This window comes from Pogoniulus pusillus, chromosome 39 (assembly GCF_015220805.1).
Source record: "Pogoniulus pusillus isolate bPogPus1 chromosome 39, bPogPus1.pri, whole genome shotgun sequence".
In the NCBI taxonomy this organism is placed as follows: domain Eukaryota; kingdom Metazoa; phylum Chordata; class Aves; order Piciformes; family Lybiidae; genus Pogoniulus; species Pogoniulus pusillus.
The window spans coordinates 7,084,394-7,103,997 of record NC_087302.1 but is presented as its reverse complement, the minus strand read 5'-3'; the positions used below and the strand labels follow the sequence as shown (position 1 = coordinate 7,103,997).

General features: G+C 48.6%; 2 protein-coding genes across 8 annotated transcripts in view; both read left to right on the top strand.

The window, feature by feature from the left end:
- The first annotated feature begins 149 nt into the window (after positions 1-149).
- BCAS2 (BCAS2 pre-mRNA processing factor) lies at positions 150-3,253 on the top strand. 3 transcript variants are annotated; one of them, XM_064173760.1, is made up of 8 exons: positions 150-280; positions 361-453; positions 576-646; positions 755-916; positions 1,154-1,204; positions 2,174-2,254; positions 2,865-3,025; positions 3,117-3,253. In XM_064173760.1, the coding sequence occupies exons 1-7, from the start codon at positions 188-190 to the stop codon at positions 2,992-2,994; spliced, it is 681 nt and encodes a 226-aa protein (XP_064029830.1). In that variant the 5' UTR covers positions 150-187; the 3' UTR covers positions 2,995-3,025; positions 3,117-3,253. The 3 variants fall into 3 exon arrangements, with proteins under 3 accessions (XP_064029830.1, XP_064029829.1, XP_064029832.1); XM_064173759.1 differs by having other exon boundaries at positions 2,865-3,253; XM_064173762.1 differs by having other exon boundaries at positions 156-280; positions 551-646; positions 2,865-3,253.
- Positions 3,254-5,108: 1,855 nt separating this feature from the next.
- Positions 5,109-19,604, top strand: part of TRIM33 (tripartite motif containing 33) — a 35,526-nt gene continuing 21,030 nt past the window's right edge. For all 5 annotated transcript variants that reach the window (XM_064173488.1, XM_064173487.1, XM_064173486.1 and 2 more), the window contains exons 1-4: positions 5,109-5,582; positions 14,554-14,672; positions 14,777-14,924; positions 17,139-17,271. In XM_064173488.1, coding sequence (XP_064029558.1) covers positions 5,150-5,582; positions 14,554-14,672; positions 14,777-14,924; positions 17,139-17,271 — 833 coding nt within the window. In that variant the 5' untranslated portion in view covers positions 5,109-5,149. The remainder of the gene's footprint in view (positions 5,583-14,553; positions 14,673-14,776; positions 14,925-17,138; positions 17,272-19,604) is intronic.

Sequence of the window (19,604 nt, the reverse complement as noted above, 5' to 3'; positions counted from 1 at the left end):
TGGGCTGCGCCCGCGCCGCCGGGGCCGGGGGTGGGGCTGCAGCCGCAAGGGGCGGGGCGGGGCGGGCGGAGTGGGCGGGGCTGCGTCGCCGTGTCCCGTGCGGACTGTCGCTGGCCGCCAGGGGGCGCTGCGGCAGCGCGGCCAGGCGAAGGGGCGGGGGTGGCGCAGGCGCAGAGCGGGGCCGAGCATGGCGGGGCCGGGGTTGGTGGCTGGCGACGTGGTCGTGGATGCGCTGCCCTACTTCGACCAGGGCTATGAGGCACCGGGCGTCCGGGAGGCGGTGAGTGCGGGCCAGGGAGGCGCGGTACGGCGGGCCGAGGCGGCGGGCGGAGCTCCTGCCTGACGCCCCGTGTGCGCTAGGCCGCGGCGCTGGTGGAGGAGGAGACGCGGCGGTACCGGCCGACGAAGAACTACCTCAGCTACCTGCCGGCGCACGACTACAGCGCCTTCGAGGTGAGGCGGCCCGGCCGGTCCTGCCCTCCCTTCCCCTCGCAGGTCCCCCCCCTCCTTCCCCTGGCCAGTCCTCCTCTCATCTGGCCGGCCCCCGCAGCTGCCTCACTGCTGCCTCCTCGCAGACGGAGATCATGCGGAACGAATTCGAGCGGCTGGCGGCTCGGCAGCCCCTGGAGCTGCTTAGCATGAAGAGGTGAGCCGGAGCGGCCCCGGTGCCGCCTGCCCCTTGGCACCCTCGGGGAGGTCCGCAGGTGCCGGTGGGAGCAGCGCCCTTTGCTGAGGGGTTGGCGGCGTGTTCCAGGTACGAGCTGCCGGCGCCGTCCTCCGGCCAGAAGAACGACATCACGGCGTGGCAGGAGTGTGTGAACAACTCCATGGCGCAGCTGGAGCACCAGGCAGTCCGCATCGAGAACCTGGAACTGATGTCGCAGCATGGCTGTAACGCCTGGAAGGTGTACAACGAGTAAGGCTTTCACTTGCATTGCTAGTTCAAGTCGTGACCTCAGCTACTGTGTGTTTCTCGCGTTCCCCCGTGTTAGACCAGGTGGGATCTTTGGAACAGATCCTGGAACAGCTGAGCCCCTTTGCCTTGAAGTGGCTGCTTGTGTCTATAAACTTTGAAGAGTTACACTGCAGGTTAATTTGGGCTGATCTAGCAACTGCAGGTTTTCCTAATGCTTTGCTTTCATTCTGCTATTAGACATCTGGTTCATATGATAGAACAAGCCCAGAAAGAGCTTCAGAAGTTGAGGTGAGTCCCTTTTTTTCCATATTTTCACACTGAAATTGGAAGGACAATGCACCCCTTTTCCCTCCTCCCCCAGTAATGAAGACATCTGACCCTGTCCTTGTGATGGTTTGGGAGTCATCTCCCCCCACCCAGTGAGTTCACCCAGACTAGACTCAGCTGGAATGAAGCTTTATATTCACAGCTTAGCACAATACATTACAAATATTTACAGCTACAGACAGAAATGTACAAGCTAAAAGTAATACAGAAACACAACTCCCCACCCAGCAGTCAAGAGTGCCCAGGAGGGGCTCCCAACCACCCTTCCACCTTCTTTCCACCCCTCTACCTTATCCCAGAATTTGCCTTACATGCAAGGTGAGCTGGAAGGATTGGCAAGGGGGGTTAGAAGTAGAATGCTTAGTTGGGTTACACAGATTCAAGCAGAGCAGCAGAAGCCCAGGGAGAAAACAGGCACCAGCTCCAACAGATACTCTCTTACTTGTTTTCATACATCTCAGCCAGCCTATGAGTGAAGCAGACATCAACATTGTTTACTTTTCACAGCCTATCATATGTTTTTTCCCATGAAAACATTCCAATTAGCCTCAAACCAGCACAGCCCTCCCCAGGTGGTTTGCATTCAAGATGCCAATTCCACTCCAACTCCATGCTTGTCTTGTTTTGTCTAAACCTTTGCTTTGAACAGACTGACTTGTGGTGGAACCACAAAACTGGTTTCCTGTGCTATGCACTTGTCCAGCTGGAACGTTTGAAGTTTTGCCTTGTAGTGGCAGGGGTGTTTGATTTATTGATCTATGTGCAGCACTGTGCTGGGACTTGTCCATCTACGTGTTGTAGTTACGGTCCTGGCTACACAAGTGTTTCCTGGTAGTACTTCTAAGCATTAGTTGTATTTTTGAGGTGTACTAGCAGCAGGTATTACAGACTCTAAAGAAAGGAAACAAAAGTTAGATCTTTTCTCCCCAGGAAAAACATCCAAGATCTCAACTGGCAACGAAAGAACATGCAGCTGACAGCTGGGGCTAAGCTACGAGAAATGGAATCTACGTGAGTGTCTGGGAGTCTGTCACTGCATTTGCCACGAGTATCCCTTGTGCTTGAAATTCTTGGTGCAGGTCCTTGCTGATCCTTCAGTGCTGCTGCAGGATCTTACCTTGGGAATTGTTGCTTCACGTTTTCAAGCCTCTTTAATTCAGGTCTTTGTGATAGTTGTGGGGGCTGAGTGAATTGATGAGTGATGGATGAAAGGAGGACACATTAGTGCTTGAAGTTTATGTTGTTGTGTCTGAAGCTCTTTAAGATACAGAAGATTTTATCTAAAGGTTGGAAGTTAGTTGAGTCCAGTAAATTAAATGTATGTGAAGGGTTAACAGGGTTTAAAAGCTACTTTTTAGCCCTTTGGTTGCTCAAATTACTGTTGCTGTCAACTGAGGTTTGTCATGTCCTGAGAAGCTGTTTGGTCTGAAGTCTTTGTGCTTTCTTCAGAGCAGTGGTGGCTGATGTTTTTAGAACAGAGGATGGTTAAGTAAAGCTTCCTGCTCTAGTGGGAAGTGTCCCTGGCTGGGGTAGGGGGTTGGAACTGGATAGTCTTTAAGGTCCCTTCCAACCTCAATCATTCTATGATTCAAAGCTTTTGTTAATTTCTTTTCCCTTCTAGATGGGTCTCTCTCGTCAGCAAAAACTATGAGATCGAACGAACTATTGTGCAGCTGGAAAATGAAATTTCACAAATCAAGCAGCAGCATGGGGAAGCAAACAAGGAGAATATCCAGCAGGACTTCCAGTGACTGAATCCTGTCTTACTGCAGCGTGTTAAAGGTGGAACAACAAGATTTGGTGATGCTTGGCGTTGGTAGACACCTCTAGCTGCAGTTGTGTACAATGACATTGTTTCCTTTCCTTGTTTCAGATGTGGTGCCCTTTACAGGTTTGAACAGCTCGATGTACCATCACCTGTTTCCCTTATGTCCCTAAATAGGAGCTCTTAGAAAATGTGTTTCATGGTTTTGCATCTGCTCTTTGCCTTTAATAAAGGTTGTTTTGGTATCTGTGGGCCTTTTACTGCACATCCAGAGCAGACTGCACTGCAGGGTGACCCCATCCCACAGCCCTGCTGAGCGGCACAGACACATCTGCTGTATGAGGCTGGGGAAGAAGTGGCAGCATCCCAGTGTCCCAAACTGGCCCTGTCTGGATATGCTGACTAGTCCTGCCAAGGCAGAGCCTTGCTCATGGGCCGAGCACCCAGCCCTTTTGAAGGAGTTTATATCCTAAGTTACAGGGCTGACAGCAGCCACCCTCTTTCCCTCTGCTGCCTGGTTCTAGTCACCCCCACAAGGTGTGGCATTGCAGGGCTCCCAGTGTCCATTACATCAGCATCCTCACAGCTTATCTGCCCAGCCAGATGCTCCTGGTGTCAGCTTCTGCACTGCTGCCAGCCCTTACAACTTGCTTTGCTCCCTTGGTTATTGCTGTGAGTGAAAAGGGCTCTGAGGCTCTCCTGGTGACAATAAAACCATGGCACCATTCTTGGCTCCTGCCTGTACCAAGCACACAACTGCTACGGCTCCAGGTGGGCCATGACAGCCCCCATGTTCTCAGAGTCACAGAATTAACCAGCTTGGAAGAGACCTCTAGGATCAGGGACTCCACCCTATCACATAAACCCTCTAATTAACTAACCCTTAGCACTAAGTGCCTCATGCAGCCTCCTCTTAAACACCTCCTGGGATGGGGACTCCACCACCTTCCCCAGCAGCCCATTCCAATGCCAATCTCTCTTTCTGTTAAGAACTTCTTCCTAATGTCCAGCCTAAACCTGCCCTAGCACAGTTTGAGATTATGTCCTCTGGTTCTGTCCCTGGGGTCCTGGCAGAAGATGACCTGCAAAATGAACACTAAAACTCATGCAGAGTTCTGCAGTAGATCTGTTGTGGGTGCAGGCAGAATGGCTCCATCAATCCTGCACACCTCATGCTGCCACAAGCCACAATTCGTGTTACAAGAGCAGGCATATTCATAATAAGAGGTAAGGTTATCACAATGGTGTCTTGGAGTTCATTAACAGCTATTTTCCCATCTTTAGCCCTGGTTCCAGCCAGCCCTGGTATGTTATCTGAGTGCCAGCACAGTCTTCCTCACAGGGTCTGCTAATCTTTGATCAGCTTTATTGCTGCTGTCAGGATACTTCTGCTTCTCCTTTATCTCCTTCCTCCTTTCCTTAGTCACTGCAGGCCTGGGCCTTTACAAGATTACATATCACAGATCTCCAACTGGGAGCTGCAGAGACTTCTGCAGCAGTTTAGGTTTGCATATTATCAACTGACTACATTTCTACTAAGTTTGGTGTTTTATGGCTTGCCACAGACACACGCGAAATGTGCATGTGGTCTGCAAGGCCCTTTAGCAGCACTCCTTGATTTTTCTTACACCGGAGACCGATCCCCGCCCGCCTACAGCCTCCCTGCAGGCAGCAACGAGCGCTGCCCTGAGCCTCCTCTTCTGCAGGCGGCACACCCCCAGCTCCCTCAGCCTCTCCTCACAGGTCGCTTCCCCAGGCCCCTGGTACCCTTTCCTGGACACGCTCAAGCACCCCAAGGTCTTACACCGGGGCCCTGGCACCGCAGAGCTCTGCCTGCCCCTGCCGCCGCCGCCGCCGCCGCTGCGCTCCGGACGCTTCCGCGGGCGGGGCCCCGCCCCCTTCTGGTGACTGGTGGGAAGGCTCCCAGCGCCAGCCAATGGCGATGCACCCCCGCGGGTACGTCACGTCCTGTCTTTCCGGACGCGCCCTTAAGGACGGAGCACGCGCCCCGCGCGCGGCCTGCCGGGCCTCCCCGAGCGCGCCTGCGCGAGCCCCGGCCCCGCCTCCCTGCTGGGCGCGCGCACGGCGCGTGGGGACGGCGCGCGTGCGCGGAGCGGGGAGTGGAGTTCAAAGGAGGGAACATGGCGGAAAACAAAGGAGGCGGCGGCGGCGGGGAGGGGGCTGCTGAGACCACACCGGGCGCCGGTAGTGGCCTAGAGCCTGCGGCGGCATCCCCCGTCGCCGCCGCGCCGCCAGAGGAGCGGGAGAGCCCGGGCGCAGCGCCGGTAGCGGTGGAGCGCAGTCTCGGGGAGGCTGAGGCCGAGGCAGCGGCGGGGCCCGGTGTCGTTCCAGGGCCGGGCCCCAGCCCGGTTCCCCCGCTGACACCGGCGGCTCCGGGGCCTTTTTCGCTGCTGGACACCTGCGCTGTTTGCGCGCAGAGCCTACAGAGCCGGCGCGAAGCCGAGCCCAAGCTGCTTCCCTGTCTCCACTCCTTCTGCCGCCGCTGCCTGCCCGAGCCCGAGCGGCAGCTCAGCGTGCCCGTGCCCGGCGGCGCCAACGGCGACATCCAGCAAGGTGAGCGGGGGGCGGTCAGGGAGCCTTCTGACGAGGGTTTCTCACTCTCGTTGCCGTGCTTCTCCTTTCTGGCGTGGTTCTCCTTTCTCGCTATCGAACGAGCGTTCGACAGCAACTTCCCTGGGCTTGAGCCGGTAGTTCTTCCGGCCTTGGTCGGTAGCTGTACCCGGCGGAGCGGTTGCGTACGTGACCGCCGGTGCCCTGATCCGCTGGGGTCTGCCTTGCAAGGCCCAACAGTAGTTCTCTTCGTGTTTCCAAACGACGGGCGAGAGTTGGGAGTTGTTGGGGTTACGGCGTGAATTGCGCGGTGCATTTTGTTTTCGCTTTCGGGGATGCCACGGCAGAGGCGTGGCCGTGAGGTGCGCTCCGAAACAGACCTGTCAAGGAGCAATCTGGCGTTTAACAGCATTGCCCACTTGGTTGGAAGCGGTGTGAACGGTGCAGCTGCTTTCTGAGTCGTGTGTCCTGCAGACTGCGTTAAAATGTTGCGGTGCCGTTTGTCACTTGGCTGGCTCTGGCTGTGCCTCTCCGCGCACACGACTTCGGAACCCTGGAACAAGCGCAGGCTGCGCCTTGCAGGTGTTCTTACAGGAATCACAGCTTCGATTTTGTTTTGATTTTACATATCCAGGGAAGGAATTGAAAAGCTTCTGGAGCTTTTAGTGGAGTGACTCACAGGCTGTAGTCTACAGACCAAGCTAGGGCCCTGGTAAGTGGTTTTGCAGGTCTTACCTGGGCCCTGTGTTCACAGAGACCTTGTTTGGTGACATCTTACTGGTTTTAGCAAGCTCTTGAGCCTTTTGTCTGTTGAACAGTAATGGAATTAACTTGGCTTGCTAGTGGTTCTTTCATCCAAACTGTTTAGAAGCAGTTCATCTAGGATGTGATCTTGGAAATTCCATCGGTTTGAAAAAGGTGGTTAGAAGTAACTGATAAATGTAGTAGAATCAAGCAGTCTTTTGGTGTCCTTATTCTTCCTGTTAAACTCTAGGTCCTACATTTTCTGTTACGTGTGCTAGTGAAAGATGCAGAACGTGGAGAGCTGTTTCCCTATCAGCAGGAGTCTCTGTCTCTTAGGGTACAAGTGTGGGAGCAGTATGAGATGTAACTGCGTGAGTACGTATGAGCAGGAGCATCAGTTTTCGTTATACAGCTTCAAAGAATGCTTAATTGTGTGTTTTGGTGAAGGAGGAATTCATCTTTGGGTTGTTGCATCAAAACTGACATGAGCAAGATGTGCTTGTGGGTTCTGGGAGAGTGTACTGGCAGAGGTATGTGTAAATCTGTCTGTGTAAGTTCAAATGAACAAGTGTGTGAGCCCAGCGGGTCAGTTAAGGAGACATTGACCAGCCAGAAGATGCTGTTGTTTGAGTTGCAACTCTCTCTGCACACAGTAAGTAGAATCAGTTGGATGGCAGTAAATTGAGGGCAAAATGAGCATTCTCAACATAGAGTTAGCACATTCCTTAGTTGTGCAGGTTCCTTCCCTGTTGACGTGGAGTTTGATAGTAATGCAGTGTTGCTTCCACTTCTGCTGCTTCTTTAGTCTCCTTGAATATGAGCAGGTGTTTCTTCATGAAGGAAGAATTAATGGGAAGTGGTAGCCCTAACTAATACTTCAGGCAAGTTGCACTGAGAACTGCTGCATTATGTGCTCGACCATTTAATGTGCTTTTAAATTTGCCTCGGTCGGTGTTTCTGCACCTAGGTAAGGGAATTACCAGTGCTAAGGGGGGGGGGGTGGGAAGAGAGGTTTTATTTTGGTATTTTCCTGGTTGCTTTCTCATTTAGCTTCAGATTTTGCACTGTAATAGTTGTCAGTAATTAAAATAGTAAATATGTGTATTGAGTAGTAACTGTGGGAACAACCTAGCAGGGGTTGAGTGCGAGGACAGTGCCTGCAGAGTGAACGACAGTACTGTGCCTTTCCTGCTGAGAGCCTGCTGTTGCTCTCATGGAGACCAGTAAGGGTGCTTGAAGGCAGGAGTTTGTGGTCTATATCAGCACCTCTTCTTCTTCCCTCCTGCCACTCCCTTGAGAGACACTGCTGGTCAAGACAGAAGAAAGGTCTCAGTTCCTAAAAGCCTGGGAAACGCTGACTAAAGTTTAAAACAATTGTCTAGCATTATGGCTTGCTGTCTTGTGCTGGTGTGAGAATTGCTTTTGCTCTGGTTTGTGTTCATGTTGGGGGAAAACTTAGGAAGTTTTTGCTTTTATATAATTAAAATGTGCATTTTTATGTCATTTGTCATAAAAGGTAGCATCTCCTACTCAGTTCAGTGACTTCATAGGTGGTTGGGATGTGCGTTTTGTTTGCTGGAGAGGTGGTTTCTTACTGCCTGATGTTTCAGCTGTCTGTCTGGGCTCTTCCTGTCAGACTGAATCAGTTACAGGAATTGATGTATCTGTATCAGAGCATTCTGAAAAAGTGTGAGGGGGGTTTCCAAGTTGGAGATTTCAGAGGGTTACAGATACTGAAAGAAAAGCAGCTTCATACACTCACTGAATTCTGGTCCTGGGAAGACAGGTTGTGTTGTTTGGAGTTTCAGTGCCTCACTGAGATATTTACAATCTCTCTTAAGAAGATTATCTCAATAGAGCAAGTGTGTGGCTCTCCCAGCTCCTTGAGAGTGTCACAATCTTCATTAGGCTGAAAAACTAAAAAAGAGCTGCAGAATGCTTGCAGAAAGCCTTGAGAGAAGCATCCACAACAGGTTAACGTGCATCTGTCTCCCTGTAATTTAAGGGAGAATTCATTTACTGCCCAGTGCTATAAAATGTATCACAAATGATTTTGATAGGCTAAATTCAACTTCTGTATCCAGTGCTTGTGTATTTAGGAACCGCATTTTAATCACACCTTAAATTACTCAGTAACTATTTTTAGTTTGCTTTGGAAGGGAGATGTAAAACTTAGACGTTTATGGGACTATGACATAGCACTTAGGCTGAGTTGGGTGATGGTTACTGTGTTTTCACTCTAGAATGATGAGAATTCCTGTGTCAAATCAACTGCTTAGGCTCTGTAAACACAGCTTGACTTCCTTCAGGGAGTGTTAGCACAGGTCACCTGGACTCCCTTGGTTCTTTAGGTTTCTTCTTTGTTGAAGAGTGAGGCTCACTGAATGCCTGCTGGAGCTCAGCAAAGGCCAAGTCCTGACCCAAAAAAAATGCTCAGTCCACACCGAGTAAAAATCTTGGTCTGAAACTTAAATTTCAGTCTAAATTAATGGTGTATTTTAAAACAATATCCTTGCCTGAGGGCAATTGGGATATGTTGTTTTTAGGGGGATTGGTGTCTATGACTGCTATAAATCTGTCTTCCTTATTAAATCTCTGTGTGCAGTTCAGTGCATGACAGTTGTGAGATAAGTAGGGATTTTTTTTTGTCCAGGAAAAGGAAAAATGGACTCAGGAGTGGACTTTGAAAGCAGTTTTTTAGTGTTTGCTTGGTAAAATGTCTTTATATTCTGATATATTTCGGTCTGTATTGCTCCCTTCAACCTGTGAGGGTTTATTTCAGGGTCTGAATGCTGAACCAAGAGATTGTGGTGTGTGGCTATGCAGAAGCTTGTTTGGACTCTTTGACTGCCTTTGACTGTATTAGGAGCAGTGTGGCCAGCAGGACAAGGGAGGTTATTCTGCCCATGTGCTCAGTGCTGCTCAGGCCGTTCCTTGAGTATTCTGTCCAGTTCTGGGCTCCTAAATTCAAGAGAGATGTTGAGGTGCTGGAAGGTGCCCAGAGAAGGGCAGCAAGGCTGGTGAGGGGCCTGCAGCAGAGCCCTGTGAGGAGAGGCTGAGGGAGCTGGGGGTGTGCAGCCTGCAGCAGAGGAGGCTCAGGGCAGTGCTCATTGCTGCCTGCAGCTGCCTGCAGGGAGGCTGTAGCCAGGTGGAGTTGGGCTCTGCTGCCAGGCAAGCAGCAATAGAACAAGGGGACACAGCCTCAAGTTGTGCCAGGGGAGGTTGAGGCTGGATGTTAGGAGGAAGTTGTTGGTAGAGAGAGTGATTGGCATTGGAATGGGCTGCCCGGGGAGGTGGTGGAATCACCATCCCTGGAGGTGTTGAAGCCAAGCCTGGCTGGGGCACTTAGTGCCATGGTCTGGTTGACTGGATAGGGCTGGGTGCTAGGTTGGGCTGTCTGATCTTGGAGGTCTCTTCCAACCTGGTTGATTCTGTGACTTCATGACCTCTGAGGGAAGTAAATACCATGCATGTGCAGTGACTGCTGATGGTATTCTCAACCAATAAATAAAACCTGGCAGAGATTCTTTCCTTGGAGGGCTGCAAACCTGCCAAGATTGAGCTTAAAGCGGAAATTCGAGTTGCTAGAGTGCATGAGGGCTTGCAACGATTTCCTGAACTGGGAAGCTTTGTTGTCATCATCATAACAATGCAAGCACCTGGAAGGATTTTGCATTTTCTTAGATTCACTTAGCACTTTTGTGTTGGGAATCAGCCTGACACATTTCAACCCCAAACAAATGTGTGTATTTAGAAAGCAGATGTCCAAAACGATGCTGTTCCCTCCATAGGGGTTAGGATTGTCAGTGAATGCTATGGTAGAGTTCTGGACTAGTGCTCATTGTGTTCTCATCATTTATCCACAGAAAACCCAAGCTGTTTCTCTAAAATGAGTGTTCTTGAAGGAGCACAACACAGCATAAGTTGTCAGGGACTTGTGCATGTGTCCAGCTCCACCTCTGGCTCAAAGCAGGTCTGGTTAGAGAGGTTCTTGAAGGCCTTGTGCAGTCATGATCACAGAATCACAGGATTTACCAGGTTGGAAGAGACCTCTGGGGTCATCGACTCCAACCTGTCACCTAACCCTTCCAACCAACTGAGCCATGGCACCAAGTGCCCCATCCAGCCTCCTTTCAAACACCCTGGGGATGGTGACTCCACTTCTTGATGGCAGCTTCACAGCTTCTCTGAGCCTCTGCTGCAGTGTTTGACCTTCCTTGTTGCAAATATGTGAAACCCTGCGTTGGAGCCCTGTGCTGATGCTTGTCCTTTTGGGGAGCACCTCTGGGCAGAGCCTGGCTCTGCCCTGCCCTGTTGGCAGGTGAGGGATCCTCAGCACAGCCTGAGTGATGTGGACTGTACTTCCACGTTGTGTCTTCCAGCCCTCTTCCACCTGGGTTTGCCCCAGTTTGTCAGTCTGTCCTGTACTGGGGAGTCCCAGTCTGGACGCAGTATCCAGGTGTGGTCTCCCAGAGTGTTGAGCAGGGCAAGCATCCCTGTGCTGGACCTGCTGGCAGGACCTGCTAGTGCAGCTGTGATGCTGACGGGTGTGTGTCACCGAGGAATAGGTTGTGATTTAACAGCAATTCAAAAGCTATTCATAGCATGAGGTAAATCAAAAGGTTGAGTTTTAGCAGCACTTAATGATTAACTGGCTTAAAGACTAACAAGTAATTCAGTAAAATATGTTGTAACCAAGCAGGGAGTTAATTACAGGCTCGAGAATGACAGGATTCATTCTGACTTTGTAGTGAGGGAATCCTAAATAAAATACTTGTGTGTGTATAAACACAAAACAGGAGCACAGGTGGGCAGGCAGAAATATTTGGATCCAGTGAAGTATCCACAGACACCCACACTGTGAAGGTTGCTGTGCACAATTACAGCCCTTGATTCTGCTGCCAAGAGCTGTCTTGCAGCTAGAGCTGCAGTGACTTTACTTTTCCATTGTTGCTTTTGTTCCCTGTGAGGTTTAAAAAGTGTTTGGTTCACTCAGTGTTTGAAGAAGTGGTTGGCTTATTTTAAGTTGACTGAAGAAGCCAACAAGTGAATGTGTGGGTCCTGTGCTGTGGAAGCTTCTTAGGAAGTCAGCAGTTTTGCTCAGCTGATGGAGGGTTTGTAGTGAGTAGGTTTCCATGGATAATTGTAGCTGTGCTCCCTTTTGCTTCTTCCCCACTCCCCCTTTCTCCAGCAGCAGGGTGACAGTGCTGGAGGCTCCAGGCCAGCTTCTCTCTTGTGTTTGTAAACAAAATCTAGAACCCTAGGTGGAGAGGGTTGGTAGTATGTGGGCTTGGGAAATGGGTTAACCCTTGCTGCCTCAGGAGGCCTTGCTCTGCTACAAGTGGTCCCTGAAACATCCAGTGGAATTGCAGAAGGGAATTATTAGAGGCATTAATAGAGAATGTGGAATAAGATTCAGAAAATTCTGTTGCTTTTTCTTCCTTGTGCAAAAGTAGTAGGTAAGAATTCAAAGCATTGTCTTGCTGAGCAGTGTGTCTTGCCTGGCAGAGATGCACTGGGGCAGATCAACAAGACCAAGTGCAAGGTCCTGCAGCAGGGTCAAAGCAATGCCAAGCACAACTCCAGGCTAGGCAGTGAGTGGCTGGAAAGCAGCCCTGAGGAGAGGGACTTGGGGGTGCTGGTGGGTGAAAAGCTCAGCATGAGCCAGCAGTGTGCACTTACAGCCCAGAAAGCCAAGCAGAGCCTGGGCTGCAGCAGGAGTAGTGTGGCCAGCAGGGTGAGGGAGGTGATTCTCCCCCTCTGCTGTGCTCTGGTGAGACCCCACTTGGAGTACTGCATCCAATTCTGGAGCTCCTATTATAAGAAGGACGTGGAGGTGCTGGACCATGTCCAGAGAAGGGCCACGAGGGTGAGCTGGAGCAGCTCTGCTGTGAGCACAGACTGAAAGAGTTGGGACTGTACAGTCTGGAGAAGAGGAGACTCTGAGTTGAGCTTCTTGTGGCTTTCCAGGATCTGAAGGGGGTTACAAAAAAGCTGGGGAGGGACTTTTTAGGCTCTCAGGTAGTGACAGGACTAGGGGGAATGGAGCAAAGCTGGAGGTGGGGAGATTTAGACTGGATGTGAGGAGGAAGTTCTTCAGCATGAGAGTGGTGAGAGGCTGGAATGGGTTGCCCAGGGAGGTGGTTGAGGCCCCATGGCTGGAGGTGTTTGAGGCCAGGCTGGTTGAGGCTGTGTGCAGCCTGCTCTAGGGTAGGGTGTCCCTGGGCATGGCAGGGGAGTTGGAACTGGCTGCTCCTTGTGGTCCCTTCCAACCCTGACTGATTCTATGATCAGCAACTTCAGCTTGACGTAGGCTTTCTCTGGAGATGAATTCTCTGGTTTCATCCAGCAGGATTTGCAGTAAGAGACTGAGGCCTTTCCTCATCTGTAGCTCTCAAGCATTTCTAACATTTGGAAGAGCATTTTAGCGTTGTCAGACTTAAGATGTCAGACTGCAGAAATGAATTCTAGGTAGGTTTCTAATAAATGCCCTGTTGAAGCTGGTTCAAGGTGCTGCAGTTTCATAGTTACATTGACCTGCTGAAAAAAAGAATGCCTGTTCTGAAATGCATGCAGACAACTCTCAGAGAAATGCTGTTACCCTTGGGAGATCTCAAATACATACAAGACCTTCTCACCATTCAGAGGCACAATTAGGAAAAATGCTTTTATTACAGCTTTAGCTGTTAGTTGGCAATGAGAGGTTAAAAGCATCTCGAAATGTTCTGTTGTGATTTGCTGCTGGATTATGGTGCAGATTGTTTTTAGCAGCCTTTCTTTCTCCCTAAAAACAAAATCACTTTTTCTCCAGGATTAAGTTGGGCTTTGTGCTTTCTGACATCTTTTGTCTGTGGTCTAGTTTGGTGTGCTTGATCTGAATCAAAAGCAGTTAAAAATATTATGTAGATGCTGCTCTCATTAGTGGTCTTAATGAAGTCTTTGACAAGTAAGAACATCTCATGTGCAGTGCAAGGAAGATGTGACTTGTAGCAGTTTGACAGCATCTTGCCTTGTGGTATTTGTGCTTCTTGCCTCTCTGCTTGGACAAAACTCTTCACCTGCTGTCAACTCCTGCTTTCTGGAGTTAGCCTTCCCTGCAGAGCCCTTAGAGCTTCAGGTAGTTGGTACTGCTGCACCTGCCTCATGGGAATGGGGTAGAAGGCATCCTCTGGTGTGTCTGGGAGAATGCTGGGACACTGCTTGGACATGTTCATGAACATCACACTTGACTGTCCACACATGTCTTTAGCTTAACAGACAGAAAGCAAGGGGGAGAGATGGAAAAGATTATAGTTGCTTGGGGAGAACAAATGAGTTGGCTGGAAATACATTTTTTTTTTCTTGAAGAAATCTGTGAGGGAAGCTGAGTGTGCTGGAAATTCACAGAATGGTTTAGGTTGGAAGAGACCTCAAAGCTCATCCAGTTCCATCTCCCTGCCACAGGCAGGGACACCTCCCACTCGAACAGGTTGCTCCAGGCCTCCTCCAACCTGGTGTTGAACACCTCCAGGGAGAGAGCATCCACAGCCTTCCTGGGCCACCTGTGCCAGTGTCTCACCACCTCACTGTTATTAAGAACCCTTTCCTAACATCCAGTTTAAATCTCCCCTCCTCTTGTTTAAGACCATTCCTCCTTGTCCTGTCATTACAAGACCTTGTCAGTAGTCCCTCCTCAGCCTTTCTGTAGCCTCCTTCAGGTACTAGAAGGCCATTATAAGGTTCTCCTCGAAGTCTTCTCATCTCCAGGCTGAAGAGCCCCAACTCTTGTAGCCTGTCCTTACAGCAAAGCTGCTGCAGCCCTCTGAGCATCTTGGTGGCCTCCACTGGAGTGGCTCCAACAGTTCCATGTCCTTTTTGTGTTGGAGGCTCTGGAACTGTACACAGGTGGGGTCTGATAAGAGCAGAGTAAAGAGGGAGAATCCTCTCCCTTACCCCTGCTGGCCACAACTCTGTTCTAGGTAGGGAACCTTTTCTAAGGAGGTGTATGTGGTTTGTGGGTGTCTTTTTATTCTCCTGTGCTTTGTTGTTGAGGTGACATTTTTGGAGGGGAAATCTCTCAGACAGCTGTTATGCAGCTGGTTTTTAAGGGTAGTGTCAGTGGTGGAATCTCTTCATTTACCCAAGCGAAATGAGCAGTCTGAAGATTTTGTGTTGACCTCTTTTGACCATGGGCCTGTTGATTTCTCACATTCTTTTTCTTAACACTGGGAAACTCTGTTCTGATTTGCAGTTGGTGTAATCAGGTGTCCCATCTGCCGCCAGGAATGCAGGCAGATAGATCTGGTGGATAACTACTTTGTGAAAGACACCTCCGAAACGCCGAGCAGCTCCGATGAGAAGTCAGAACAGGTATGGCACTTCCCTGCTTGTGTGGGCTTCAAGTGGGGGTTTTGCTTCTATCCACCTTAATGCCTTCCGGGAAGATGATGCTCACTGCCTGAACCCCTCTGCAGGTGTGTACCAGTTGTGAAGATAACGCCAGTGCCGTTGGATTTTGTGTGGAGTGTGGGGAATGGTTGTGCAAGACTTGCATAGAAGCTCACCAGCGAGTGAAATTTACTAAAGACCATATGATCAGAAAAAAAGAGGATGTGTCTTCAGGTGAGTATTTGGATGGCCCCGAGCCCTGCCTGCAGTAAAAACCTTTTCTCTTTGGCACAGGTGGAAGGAGAGAGGGAGGACTGCTGTGCTGTGGAAGGAGAGAGGGAGGACTGCTGTGGTGTGGAAGGAGAGAGGGAGAACTACTTTGATAACAACCAGCTGTTCCTCAGGCATCTGGGAAGAGTTTAGTAGAAGGCTGCCAGTGCAAAACTGGCAGCTCTAAAACTAGGAGGAAAAAAAACCCTAAAATGGGTTATTTGCTAATACTTTGTACAGTTTAATTTCCAGTGCAAAAAAAATAACTACAGAAAAAAACTGAGCCTGCAGACTTGGGAAAGGATTTAAATCCATGCTTAATAATCTTTTTATTTGGTAGAATAATTAAGTGGGGGAGTTGAAATCTAGAGAGCACTGATAGTTGTTGTAGATGGTTGTAAGGAGCTGTTGTAGTTCTCCCAGCAGAGAAGTGTATATAGAGAAACTTGCAGTCATACTCAGTAGTGTTACTGTGGTGTTGAAATCACCGAGGAAAAGTGAAAGTTGACTTTATTTTGGGTTCAGTATCTTTTTCAGTTAGCAGAATTTAAGGTGGGGACCCTTTGTGCAGTTTGTTTAGGCAGGCAGCTCTATTAGAAGTTAATCCTTGAAACTGTCATTTGACTATGTTTTGTTTGAGGTAATGTGAAAAGCATTCTCCAAATGGTAAAAGGGATTTTAGCTTCTAAGGTTTTATTTGTAGATGGGATAAAAGTTGTGCTGAAAAGATCTCTGGGTTTTACAGTCTGGATGTAGTTTGAGACTGATCATGTTGAAGAGGAGTGATCTTGACATTTTCCACTCTCTACATTTAAAACAAGGACTTGGGGATTGTTTCCTTGTGCCATCTCAAAGGAGTAACACTGCTTTGCTTTTTGCCAGCTCTGGTCACAATCATATTAATAATGAAGAAGGTTGCCCTTGAGCTTAGTTCTTTAAGATATCAGATCTAATTTCACCCACTCTGTCAAACTGTTTTTGGAGAGGTTTCTCTGTGTGTCTTAATGGATGTTGTTTAATAAAGAATATTACCTACTGAAGTGTCTTAATCCTAGTAGTCATGAAACCCTTAAGGTGAAATCAAATTACAGGGCCCTAGAAGGAATGAAGAAAGCTTTTCATTAAGGATGCTATATTGTAACTGGCAAGGTGATACTAGAGCTCCATTTCCCCTTCAGTAACTTGAGTGGGGAGGTGCTGATAAATGGCTGTTGCAGTAAAGTGAAGTTTGTCAGACGTTTAGGTGCTGTTTCTGAAGGTGGAAGCCTCTGTGTGGTCAGTGTGGAAGCAAGTGGCAAGGATATTGCCTGCCTTTGACCTGTGTACAGCAGTCCTTAGGAGCTGTTGGTTGTGGGGAATGACTGTTCATAGTTTCTCAGAGGAGCTTGTTCCTTTTCTTGTTAGTCTAAGGTGTGTCCTGGACTCTTGAAATGTCTTACCAATGAGTGTCAGCTGTAGACTCATGAGCTCTCTATCTTTACAATAACTTGCATGATGTAACAAGCTTCAGAAATGCTGGAGTCTGAGGAAGACATTCATGTTTTAAACCTTACCTGCTGTATCTTCCAAAGGCTGCTTTCCTCTGTGCTAAGCTCAAAGTATCTTTAGAGGACTGTGCAGGACTTCTTAGTAAACTCAGAAGTGATTTTGACATTATCTGCTACTTGTTTAAGTGGAAAAGTTAAGCAGGTTAGCTGGGGATTAAGTACAGACAGTGTTTGTTTTGCCTTTACCTCTCCAGTTACAGAGGGTTTAATGAGGTTTGTAAAGGTTTTGAAGTGATGATTTAGAAGACCTCTGAATACTTGACAGTATCATGGTTTGATCCACCCTTCAGTGTGCCAGAGGTGAAATTGAAATCTCCAAGCAGGTGTACATGATCCTGATCTCTGTGCACACATTGTACATCATACACATGCCAGTGTCTTTTGAGTGTTGGTGGGCAGAGAGGATTCCTTCTTCCCTCTGCATCCAGGGAAGCAGAAACAGCTCTAAAACACTGGCGTGGTAAATACTTCAATGGGAATTCATTCACAGTAACTTTAGGGTGAGACCAGGCCTGCAGTTGTCTTTGTCCAACATCTTGGTTGTTGCTTAGCTCAGAAGTCAGTTGCTTTGCTCTTCAGATTGTCTAAATTTTATTTTAAAATGCAACAAATGGTTTATTTTCAAAAACAGAGGCCGTGGGAGCATCTGGTCAACGTCCTGTTTTCTGTCCTGTCCACAAACAAGAGCAGTTAAAACTTTTCTGTGAAACATGTGACAGGCTGACATGCAGAGACTGTCAGTTGCTGGAACACAAAGAACACAGGTACAAATATTCCCATATCTTAATTCCTGTGGTGCACTTTCTGAGAGGATGGAACAGCATCGATTTAAAACAGTTGTGTCATTAAATACCTTTGCATTTACCCTTTGTTGGGCTGAAATGATCCTTTGCAAAGGAGAACCTGCCTGGAGTGCTGAAAATGTTGAGCTGTCAGTTGATTGAGCTTTGCCAAGAACCTTAAGAGCATGATCTGAGGGGATTTGGTGTGGTTGAGGTGCTGGCTTCCTGCTGTCTGCCAATGCTGCCACTGGTAGAGTGGTTCACTGTCCTGGTACACTGGTTCAGCGCTGGAATAGAAACTGCTACAGCTCTGAAGGCTTAGTGCTGCAAAGAAGCAAAAGTGATTTAGTGAGTCATGGAGGAGGTAACTTTCTGAAAGGATGTCTTTTATGATGCAGCAGCCTTTCAGTTTAGGGTAATTTTGTAAAGGAATTTGTAAGTACAGAGGGGGAAATCATTTGGGCTTAGTTGGTTAAGAGTTGCCTCGTTGCAAGCAAAAAAGAAACGAGGAGCTTTGTCTCCTGGGCTTGCTTTGCTCTGACTGCTAGAAAGGTTTGGAAGCTCCTTTTTAAGATACATGAAAACTTCCTGCTCTGTAGCAGCTTTGTCACACAGTTGTTTGAATGCTTGGAAAAGTATTTTGCAGCATTACAACAGAGAAGCTGGGGATAAATGTATTTGTCAGCCACTACAGCACTGCTTTTCCTAGGCAGTCTAGAGGTGACACTTGTCTGTAAAGGTCTTTGACAGTACACTGCAAGATGGAATTCAGGTTTCTTTCACCCAGAGCAGTGGCTGCTCACAGACAGCTCCAGCTGCCTGATGGAGAACTTTTACTTTTAAAATTAGTGCTGTTAAAATATTGACAACCTCAAATATTCTTGCTCTCTTCATCCCCAGCCTTGGTCATAACTAGCCTGAGGGACACTTGCTCAGGAAGTGTGCTCCCCTGGGATGTGCCCACTAACTTTTTCTTTGCACCTGCTTTGCGCATGATGCTGCTTCACAGATGTGCCTTGTTCTACTTAACCTGTCCTCTGCCACTGAGAGAATACTTTGTTTTTACAGGCTTCACTGCAGGATGCTCTTTAAAAGCTGTTGTCTGCAAATGACAGTTAGAGAGGAGTCATGGGATGATAGATAGGCTTAGCTTGCAAAGGACCATCTCCTCACCATGGGCAGGGACACCTATCAACTAGACTCAGCTGCTCAAGGTCTCATCCATCCTGGCCTTGAACACCCCTAGAGAGAGGTCATCCACAACCTCCCTGGGCAGTCTGTTCCAGAGTCTGACCACCCTTGTGCTGAAGAACTTTCTCAGCTCCAGTCTAACCCTGCTCTCCCTCAGCTTCAAACCCCTTGGCCTGTCTCTAGACACCCTTATGAAAATTCAGCTTTCCTGCAGGATGCCTTCAGGTATTGGAAGGTAGCTCTAAGGTTCCCTCAGAGTCTTCTCTAGGCTGAGCAGAATGTAGTTTAGGTGCTGCAAAGACAAGAAGTGGCAATGACTGATAGGAATCCTGGGTTTTGGGGAAGATCTGTTAATGTTTGAGCAGTTGAGCAGATGAAAACTCTTGGAGCTACTTCATTCTCTTTGGCATTCTGCAGCTGTTGTGTTGTTAATTCCTCTTGTGGCATGTAGTGTGTTAGGAAAGCGGAACTAGTTCCATTATTTTCTTACATTGTAGCTACTTGCACTCTTTTCACACCTTCCTTTGGTGCAGTAGTTGGTTGGTTGAAGGATTTGGAAGGGAATGAGATGTTACAGAATCAGTCAGGGATGGAAGGGACCGCAAGGATCGTCTAGTTCCAGCCCCCCTGTCATGGGCAGGGACACCCTACCTTAGATCAGGCTGCCCACAGCCTCATCCAGCCTGGCCTAACCACCTCCAGGGATGGGGCTCCCTCCACTACCCTGGGCAACCCATTCCAGACTCTCACCACTCTCATGGTGAGGAAATGCTCACAATTGGAAGTACCAAAATTTCTTACTAAAGACGTTTTCTTTCAGATTAAGCTTAAGTCAGTCAAATATGAGCAGTGTAATCTCAGCTGTAGAGCTGTTTTCTGGGATAAGTTTTTTTTAATGCTATTGAACATGTGTTTAAGCTCATGGTGCATTTTCCCTCATCTTAAACTGATTTTTCCAACTGAAGTTTCTGGCATCTCCTTTATCTGCTGTTCCATAATTTGTTGTTTTGTGAAGTGATTTAGTGCATTGTCCTTTTTTATAGCTGGAATTAGTAAGTGCCCCAGAGAGGTTCAATCTTCTGGACAGTTAGGATTGATCAGCACTGCAGTGTCTTGCACACTGA

Excerpts from the sequence above, each read along its gene's own strand:
- BCAS2 (XM_064173760.1), top strand. The coding sequence starts at position 188 with ATGGCGGGGCCGGGGTTGGTGGCTGGCGACGTGGTCGTGGATGCGCTG. Across the intron at positions 281-360 it reads CACCGGGCGTCCGGGAGGCG|GCCGCGGCGCTGGTGGAGGA; the intron begins GTGAGTGCGGGC and ends CGTGTGCGCTAG. Across the intron at positions 2,255-2,864 it reads CTACGAGAAATGGAATCTAC|ATGGGTCTCTCTCGTCAGCA; the intron begins GTGAGTGTCTGG and ends TTTCCCTTCTAG.